This window comes from Cicer arietinum, chromosome 7 (assembly GCF_000331145.2).
Source record: "Cicer arietinum cultivar CDC Frontier isolate Library 1 chromosome 7, Cicar.CDCFrontier_v2.0, whole genome shotgun sequence".
Taxonomy (NCBI): Eukaryota; Viridiplantae; Streptophyta; class Magnoliopsida; order Fabales; family Fabaceae; genus Cicer; species Cicer arietinum.
The window spans coordinates 32,430,660-32,441,482 of NC_021166.2; the positions used below are offsets into that span (position 1 = coordinate 32,430,660).

At 33.0% G+C, this 10,823-nt stretch overlaps 1 protein-coding gene across 1 annotated transcript; it reads left to right on the forward strand.

Annotated features, from left to right (window-relative positions):
* Positions 1-7,483: 7,483 nt before the first annotated feature.
* LOC101515287 (uncharacterized) lies at positions 7,484-9,482 on the forward strand. Its single transcript, XM_073363545.1, is given in 4 exon segments — positions 7,484-7,658; positions 8,207-8,375; positions 8,683-8,776; positions 8,898-9,482. Coding segments are annotated over 4 exon segments (630 nt in total). The 3' UTR covers positions 9,090-9,482.
* The last annotated feature ends 1,341 nt before the right edge of the window (positions 9,483-10,823 follow it).

A 10,823-nucleotide genomic window follows, 5' to 3' on the forward strand; every position in this document is an offset into this window, starting at 1 on the left:
CTCTTAGATTTATCATCCTCCGAATTCTTCTAGAAATCAGAGCGAGTTCATCCTCTTCCTCAGATAGAGGATACTATGAGCTTTCCTTTTTTATGATATCTTCAGTCTTCTTGGAGGATGTACTTTCTATTTGGTTGGATTTTAGAGCAATCATTATTCCCTTTTTTCTTGGTTTGTCTGCCAACAACAATAGTTTATGAGCTCTTAGAGTTCCAACTAGATCTTTTAATTTCATATTAGCCAAGTTTCTTGCTTCTGTGATGGAAGTCACCATTGGTCTTCATTCTTTTGGTAAACTCCTTAGAATTTTTTTTATCCTCTCTTGAACAAAGTATACTTTTCCAAGAGATCTCAAGTTGTTTAGTATGATTGTTAACCTTGAGAACATTTCATCAATTATTTCCCCTTCCTTCATTTTGAATAGTTTGAAATCTCTTACTCCCGTGTCAATCCTCGCTTCTTTTACGTGACTTGATCCTTCATGATGGATCTTCAGAGTGTCTCATAGTTTCTTAACATTTTTGCATTCTTCAACTCTATCATATTATTCTCTGCTCAAAGCACACGTTAGAAATAAATGAGGTTTAGAGTTTAGGAGTACCTTAGCATTTTCATTAGTTGTCCATTGTGCTTGAGGTTTCTCGTCGGAGCTTGCATCTGTGTTGTTGGTTCTGATGACGTGATCCCCATTTTCAACCACAGACCACATGTTGCTATCCTGTGATATGAAACAATCTCATCTTACCTTTCCAATGGTAGTAATTTGTCCCATCAAAATAGGGAGGTCTGTAGATGATCCACCTTCAGGAATATACTTAGCTTTTGACAGTTTCTCTTTTGATCTTTTTCTATTACATTGTTAGATGTAATTTTCTAGAGAACCTTGCTTTGATGCCAATTGTCGTAGCTAAAATATCACTAGAAGATGGGTTGAATAGAGATATTGTTGTTTAAAAAAAAATCTCACGTGTTTTGAATTATTATCCTCTCTGAGAGGATGTGAATCCTAGGATAGAAATTTAAACCTTTAAATTTGAGTTGAGTAATAGAAAGAGAAAATAGAGGGAATGACACACACAACTTTTATACTGGTTCAACCAATGAAGGTTGCGCCCAACCCTCACACACTTGTGAGTATTTACTAATGATCAAACTGAATAACCTCTCACAACCTTGTTTTTTTACAACCTTGTTGTATTCTTTAGCCTCACCAAGCTTACAACCTTGTTTTTTTACAAGTTCCAACTATTTCCAAGTGTAACTCACATTGAAATGACAAAGTGATATGAGTATGATGTTTCTCTTTTTTTAAACACTTTCTAAAAAGATATTTCAAAGATCTAGTGTAGGATTATAGAAAGTATAAAGAGAGGATGAAAATTGCTCTTGATAGCTTTAAGATAATTGCTCTTTTTGTGCAATGTCGTTGTGTGTTGATGATGAAAAGCATACTACCTTTTATAGAGACATTGAGATGCCCTTTCCAAGTGACAAATGTTTTATGACCGTTGGGGTATTTAATAAAAAAGTCCAAGGTCTTTCCTCATATTTACGGGATTGCCATTCAGCTGCCCTTAGACTGGTTCAGTCCATCCTCTTGCACGAGGTTCAAAACACCTAGGAACTTGGACATGAGTTATCCTTTTATTTTTCATTTCTTCAAGACATGTAAGGGTTGCATCTTTGTCTTGTTATCTACAGCCTTTTTTTAGGTTGATGTTGGGTCATGTTATGTTTCAAACCGTGTATCCATCCTAAACCCTAAACCCTAAATAAAAAGAAACTTAACCATGTGTTCAAACTATCTAAAGCTCTTTACGGATTAAAATAACCTCCTAGAGCTTGGTATGAGAGGTTGAGTTTTTTTTAAAAGACAATGGTTTTTCAAGAGTACAAATCGATACAACATTTTTCAAGAAAAATCTTAAAGACGATTTATTAATTGTTTAGATATATGTCCATAGATGAGAAGATGTGTGAAGATTTTTCTAACCTCATTCGAAGTGAATTCGAAATGAGCATGATCAGGGAACTAAAATTCTTTCTTGGTTTACAAATCAAGCAATTAAAAACAGACATCTTCATTTCTCAAGAAAAATACACCAAATATCTGCTCAAAAAATACAACATGGATTCAACAAAAACTATGGGAACTCATATGCATCCATCCTCAATGTTATACAAAGATATGAAGGAACTCCCATATCATAAAAAGAGTACAGAGGAATGATTGGATCATTACTATACTTAACAACCAGCAGACCTGACATAGTATTTGTAGTTGGTCTGTGTGCAAGATTTCAATCCTCACCAAAAGAATCACTCCTCACAGCTGTAAAAAGAATTCTCATATATCTTGTTGGCTCAACAGATCTTGGTTTATAGTATAAAAAATGCCAAGACATTAATCTCACAACATACTGCAATGCTAATTATGCATGAGACAAAGTGGAAAGAAAAAGCACAAGTAGAGCTTGTCAATTTCTTGGAAAATCTCTCATAAGTTGGTCATGCAAGAAACAAAGCAACATTTCCCTATCAACTATAGAGGTTGAATATGTATTAGCTGCACAATGTTGTTCTCAGATACTATGGGTAAAAAATAAACTTGAAGATTATTCACTAAGATACACAAAAATACCCATCCTCCGTGACAATACTAGTGCTATTAATTTTTCAAAAAATCTCATACACCATTCTAGATCTAAGCATATTGAAATTAATAATCATTTCATACGAGATCATATTCAAAAGGGGGATATTGAACTAATTTTCATTGAAACTAAAAATCAATTAGCTGATATTTTTACCAAACCTCTTCAGGAGGATCGTTTTAAATAGATTTTGGAAAAACTCTTAATCATCAATATGTCAAAAATTGTCTCAATGCATTAAAAAGGTTGTAAGTTTGTATTGTTTAAATTACATTTAATGCATGAAAATTATTTTTTTCTTAAACTCTCAAAACTCTTATGACTGAAAGTCATAACGTCCTCCTCTAAAAATTAGAGGATGAACAACTCTGATCAATATCCATCCTCCTCCATGGTAAAACCAAAAGTCAACTTTGGAAACCACTCCCTGTTGCATGCGCGCGTTTCCCACTGCTGACAGCACGCCTCCGCCTCACCTCCCGTCAAACAACTAATCCTCATTCAAATTCTAAAAATGGAAAGAACCAAACTCACTGTTAACTGCAAAACAACTCACAGTTATTTAGAAACTTGTGACAATTATTCAACATATAAGTTCGAATCTCAAGAGGATGAACAACCTAATAAAAATCCTCAACATGAACGAGCAACCATCACTCTTCCTCCATAGCAAACCTCCACCATTCCCGTCCTTACTTCCTCTCCTCCTCATTCAAAAACCAAAAATTCTTCTTCATCAAAAACTTCTTCATCTGCTCTTGTGGGACGGTCATCCCGGATAATGTATGGAGTTTTATCATCCAAAACTTCCACACAAGATGACAATGTTCATCTTATTGATTCTGATGACTCAGAACAAACATTTGTCTGAGTACTCTATACCAAATAAACGCACCACCAAATCATTTCCCAAATCAATATCATCCAAAAAATTTCAAGTCTCACCACCTAAACAGCCCTCTGTCTCACCCTCCTTAAAAACATCAAAAACTCCACTTTTTGAATCCACGGAACTAGAAACTCGTTACTTTGAAAAATGGCAGGGCAAATCAATTTTCAATGGCAAGACAATTGATCTTGAAGGCCTCAAGAAAAGAGGATTCAATGTTGAAGAAATTTTTGATCAACTTGGATGGACCTCTTTCTTTAAAATTGATGAACCTCAATATCCAAGGTTAGTGAAAGCCTTTTATGCTTCTGCCAATGCATCTAAAGGAGATACATGCATCAACGTGGTACTCAAAGGAGTGCATCTTGAAATATCTTCAACCACTTTATGCCAAATATTGGACATTCGTGATGAAGGCTTATATTGCTTCAATGAGGCTTGGTATTTTGAGTGTAAGATCACCAGAACCTCTGTCCTCCAAAGTTTGCTTGTTAATCCTCCTAAACCACAGATTGCTTCCAATCTCCTCCCAATGTGTCGTATTCTACATAACAAATGTGTTCACTCTATTGTGCCTCGAGCTGGGAGTTTTGAGAAGGTCATTGAACTTGACCTCTTGCTAATTCACCACCTCATATCTGGAACTCCTCTTCACGTGGGTAACATTCTTTTCTATTTTATGTTGAATGTTGCAAGTTTGTGTAGGTCTACTCCCTATGGAATGATCCTTACTAGGATCTTTAAATTTTTCAAAGTTCCTCTAGAAGATGAAAATTCTGTTTATCTAAACAACAAAATTTCTTTAATAAATGTCAACTAGATGAAACTCAAAATTTCAAAGGAACCTACCAAAGATAGTTCAGCACCCACACCAACCAAAAAACGATCATCTACTGCTAAATCCTCCACCAAAAAGAAAATCGAGAAATTATCTCAAAAAATTTCAAAGTCATCCACTTTGCATCCTCCTTCAGAGGATGAAAACTCTACCCTTGCTCAGAAGCAACAACTCCCTGAAAAACAAATTGATACTCCACAATTTGATAATCTAGTGACACCTCCACAAAGTCACTCTGATTATTCTCCATCACATTACTCTCCAACTGTCAATGATTCTCCAACTCTCCCAGAAATCAGTCTTCCCTCAAAGGAAGTTTGTCCTCCCAATGAGGAAGTTTGTCCCCCCAATGAGGAAGTATGTCCTCCATCTGACGATGCGCCACTTGATATTCCCCTACAAATCATGGAGGACGATGACGAACTATACTTTGACCTAAATCTATCTTATCATCAGTTCTCACCACTAGAGTCACCTCAAGTTGGAGAACATGCAGAAACTTCTCAAAATCTTCAAGCTACCTTCTTCTCTCCACCTTATCCTTCTATCAACACACAACAACATCCTCAAATTTCCTTCACTATGACTCAACTCTTTCCTTCCCCACAAAAGGTAAGTATTGTTGTTGAGGCTCCTCTAACTCGACCACCTCTAATAATTCCACTTGTTCCCATAACCACTCATGAGGCTCCTTTAAGAACTACACTTCCAGAGGTTACGAGAAGGTTCAGTTCTATTGATTTGTTCTTGGCAAAAACTAGTGACCACTCCTCTCAGGATAAAGGAGCAAGCTCTCACATCAAAAGTGCTAGTGTCAACGATATGCTTGAAGACCAGCCTCGTCCCACATCTGTAAGGAGGATATAAGCCAAAAGAACTAAAAAAGGATTAAGGCTTCTCAAGAAAATTAGGAAAGATCAGAATAAACTATTTACGAGTTTTGCATCTTTTCAGCAATCAATAGCTCAGTTTGGTCTTCCACTCGAATGGGTCACCAAACATCTCATTACCAATGTTGCCCCTGGAGACCATCCTCTTATGCTTCATGTCCAACCTCCTCTACCGGACCTCCCTTGACCTTCAACCTCGTCCTCCTCTGATGAATTTTCCCCGCCCAAATAGATGCATCAAAAGTTCCAATCTTTTTTTATGGTTAACAAATTCAGAGGGAGATAGATTATGATCATCCTATTGTCAAATTTTTGTTCAAAAGGATACTTTTTGAAACCTTTATTTCAATCCTCTTATTTATGGTTGTTAAGATTTATGTCTTTTGAACCATTATTTTGTAATATCAGTCTTATTAATATGAAGTCACTTTTTGGTTCAAATCTATTATTTCAAAAATTGGGGCATGTGTTCCGGGGGAGTAATTATTTTTAAATTAAAAATATTACTCATATGATTAAGAGGGAGCATTATCTCTTAAAATTATCATATTTAAAAATCATAATCTAAAGAATTTTGTCATCATCAAAAAGGGGGGAGATTGTTGAGACAAAATCTCTCTTAAATAGTTTTAATGATAACAATATTATTTAAATGATTATGATTATGTTAAACTTCTAATATGTGCTCTTGAGTGTATTCAAATTAAGAAACAAGTTCCTCATCATCTTGATAAAAGGAAGAAGAAGTTGATTTAATTCAATATGTTGTGTAAACTAGAGGATAGACAATCAAAAGGATAAACCATTTAAAGAATATACAGTATCACAAAAGCAATGAATCCATGTCAAAATAAGAAGAAGATAAAATTAAGGACAAACACTTATGAGAGAAATAATTCAAGAAAAGGGGGATACAAGTCAGAAGTTAACGATAAGAGGATGATAAGCAGTTGAATATTCATCCTCTTACCTAGGGAAAAGTCAAAAAGAAAAAAGGTGTCACCTAACCTGAAAAGACAGACCCTAAATGTTGAGACAAAATCTCTCTCAAATGGTTTTAATGATAACAAAATTATTTAAAAGATTATAATTGTGGTTAATGACTAATTTGTGCTTTTTAGTGAGTTCTTATAAGAAAACAGGTTATTCATCCTTAAGATAAAAAGGAGAAAATTTTGATTCAAGTATTCAAATCTGGAGGATAGGCATACAAGAGGATGAACCCCTAAGAGGATGAACCTTTAAAGTTCCAAAATATTCATACTCACTGAAACAATGTTTCTTATTCATAAAGAGAAGACAAATCAGTATCAAAGAATGAATAAATAAAGCAATTTAAACAAAGAAGTCAGAGGATACATTTAATAGGTACGAGGACGGACGGAACAAGGTTAGAGAATGGATCTATAGTCAACATCATCCTCAGATGTTGAAAGCGACCCAACACATCACTCTCATATGTTGTAAATGACCCAACATCAACTTACAGAAAAGTAGTAGCTAACAAGACAAATATATAGTCTTACGTGTCTTGAAGAATGGAAAAACAAAAGGACAACTCACGTCCAAGTTCCTAGGAGGTTTGAACCTCGTGTACAAGGATGGACTAAATCAGTCCAAGGACGACTGGATGGCAATTTTGTAATTATGATAAATGACCTTGGACTTTTTGTTAAAGTCCCTAACGGTCATAAAGTGTTTGACACATGGAAAGAGCATTAGAAGATATCTATAAAAGGCATGGAGCTCTTCATTATCAACACAAAACAATATTGCATAAAAAGAGCAAGATTCTTAAAGCTATCAAGAGCAATTTCCATAATCTCTTTATACTTTCTATAGTCTTACACTAGATCTTTGAAATATCTTTAAGTAAAGAGAAACATCATATTCATATCACTTTGTAATTTCCAAGTGAAGTTACACTTGAAAACAGTTGGAACTTGTAAGAAACAAGGTTGTAAGCTTGGCGAGGCTAAAGAGTACACAAAGTGTAATCAACCTCTGTGAGAGGTTAATCGGTTTGATCATTAGTAAAAAAAAACTCACAAGTGTGTGAGGACTGGACGTAGCCTTCATTGGGTGAACTAGTATAAAAGTTGTGTATAGAAAATTAAATCTAACCGTGTACCCCCCCATCCCCATCTTCTAGTGATATTTTAGCTACAACACTAAAAGCCTGGAAAAAGCAAAATAGACAAAGAGACATCTCATGTACAATTTTCAAGGAAGGTTGAACCTCCAATCAGAGGATGAACTCAAACTCAACCTCCTGATGTCATGTTGTCAAGCACAGCTGGATGGCATTATTGTAAATCAGACCAAGAACCTTGGACATTTGCTCAAAGGTCCAACGGTCATTAAAGTTGTTTTGTTCATGGATAGAGGTTCATGAACTCTATATAAGGAAATGATCTCTTCAACTCAAAACAAAGAATATTTTTCTCAAAGCTAAGAAGATCAATCTCATCCTCTTTTTACATTTTCTATAGTCCTAAACTATATCTTTTATAATATCCTCTTATAAAGCTATTGTAAAGAGAAAGATCAAAATTTCATCATCAATCATTTATTCAAGTTGTAATTTCCAAGTTGTTCTACACATGGAAATGCTTGTAATCAAAAAATAAAAGAAATTGTAAGCCTGATGAGGCTAGCAACATACACTTTGAAAAGAGGTTCGTAAAGAGGACAGGTCAGTTTGAGAAATAGTAAAAACTCACAAGTTTGTGAGGACTGGACGTAGCATTCATTGGGTGAACCAGTATAAATCTTGGTGTGTCATTATCTATACTATCTTCTCTATATTTAACTGTTTATTAAAGTTTTTAAATTATCATACTTTGATCTTCATCTTTTCTTAGAGGATACATATTCAAAAGAAAATTTAAAAACTCCAATATCTCTATTTGACCCCTTTCTAGTGATATTCTAGCTACTTCAAGGTGGATCGGTTAGGATGTGTGGAATTCCTAATGTGATCATTGGGGAACTCAAGGGTTCAAAAAGAAGAGCATACAAGCAAAAACAAACCGAGCATCTAACTGTAGAGGTTTTGGAGGGTCTCTTCACACTTGTGGCTCTATCACCACATCCAAACTATAGTTAATTTGGTAAAGTTTCCTATCTTTTTTTATATTTTATGTTTTATATATGATTTAATATGTAATTATAATCAAACACATGCACTAATCAAATTGGAAACAATACATGTGTAGTTCAATGTATGTGTGGTTGGTTAACTTTTACACTATATAATTATGTTGTGTTAAATTTTATTGTGTAAATTTCAATTTTGTTTTGCAAATTAATTCTTGTAATTTTTTTTGTAAATTTCCTCTCTATAGTGCAAATTAATATTGTGTTTACAAGTTTTTAATGTTGACTTTTTTTATGTTAGACGGATTTGAGTGGCATCCCTCCTAGTCATTCAGATTTGCTTCTCCACACACATAAATGTGGCAAGGATAAAACTTGGGTTGATAAAATATCAGAATATGTTCATGTAAGAGCTTTCAACTTTAAAGTGTATATTATTTATTTTTTTTATGTTGATTTTTTTTCTTCATGTAAAATCGGAATAAATTGTTTTAAAATATTAATTAGCTTTATATTTATGTTAAAAGGAAAAATTTAAATGCAGGTTGGAAGAATTGACCCAAGAAACAACTTCACAAGGAACTCCTCCACCAAATGAATTAGATGTGTGGTGTGAGATTGCGGGAATAAAAAGAAGACGAGTATATGGTCTCGGAATGGAATCTACTATATTATTAGGGAGACCATATTATCGTGGGTCATGTTCTTCACCAACATAGTGGTTTCAAAGACATGAATTTGAAGAAATGGGAAATGAAAAAGATCAACAAATACATGAATTTAAAGAAATGAAAAATGAAAGAGATCAACTTCGAGAGGAATTGGCTAATATAAACTAAGCAGTTGAGTGCAACAACCACTTGATAAAACAACTGATGAATAGCTTGAACTTTAAACGCATGTCATATACTAGAGATCAAATTCATGAAGATGGGATTGGTGATAATGATGATGAGATTAGTGATCATAATGCTAGTGGTTTTGATGATGAGATTGGTGATAATGGTGTTCGTGATCATGATGATGAAGAGTTAGATGAATAGTTATAAGTTAATCTAAAGAATCAATATGTTGCAATTTGTTATGACTAAATATATTATGTTTAAACTAAAATTTTCTCTGTATTATTTTGAGTACTTAAAAATATTACTTAAATATTTTATGTTCTTTAGTTATATACATTGATATAATTAATGTTTTTAAATGATTTTGGTGTATGAATTTTTTAGATTAAAAACAAATTAAAAAATTGTTTTTGTTGTTCTTTTGGACATTAAAGTAATGTATTTAAAAAAACGTTAAAATTTAGAGACGGAATTGGTGACCAAATATTTAATAAAAACAACAATTTATGTCATAAATTTTGTCTCTAAATCGGTCGCTAATGACATAGAAAATTAATTCAAAGTGGTTACTAAATCAGTATCAAATTTTAGTCATTAATTTAGTCTAAAAAATTGGTCACAAAATTCAGTCACAAAATCGGTCACAACATTTGGTCACTAAATTCAGTCGCTGATTTGGTCGCGACAACTAGCGATTAGCAGTTTACCTACTGATTTCAATTGGTTGCTAAATGGATCGCTAATGGATTTAATGACCGAAAAATTGGTCTGTAAAAGCATTTTTCCTAGTATAATAAAGACGTGATATGAGTTTTCTGTTATAATATGGTGAAATTTATTTTCTTGGTGATTGATTTATAAATATCAATTATTTATATTTTTTTTTTTTAGTATTTTGTATTGCAAAGAAAATAATTTTAGGAACATACAACTTTAGAAACATGAAAGCTTAACATGAATTTATTTTTTGCATAAAAAGAAAAAGAGAAAGAAAAAAAAAGAACATTTTTAATGGGATGCAATACCAAGACTAATAAGAAGAAAATTAGAGAAACAATAAGAAAGTGATACCTTACAACTTAATTGGTTTTGCTAGACTGATTTTCCCAATATCACATTCTCTATTCCCATTTGCCTATTTTTCTCTCTTCTTTGTTTTTTTTTTTTTTTACTCAATAGTGCTTTCACTTCCTCTTCTCCCCTTTTTCTTGTCTTGGTGTGAAGTATTTATAGACTTTTTTGGGTATAAGTTACAAAATACAAAGGAATAATTTTCAATTGATCATAATTTTTATTACTATTAATCTATTTTTTTCGGTTTCTTTTCATTCAAATGATCACCATTATACTGATTATTATTACCATTGATTCATTTCTTTTTTGTTTCTTTTCATTTAATCTATCACCATTATACTGATTTTTATTACAATGATTCATTTCTTTTTGTTTTCTTTTTATTCAAATGATCATCATTATAATGATTTTTATTACCATCAATCCATTTATTTTTATTCAATTATATACGTTTTTTATGTTTTAGAAAAGAGTTAAAATTTCTGAAAAGGAATCAGAGGCAAACGGAAATCAAAAGCATCCATCATTTTCTAA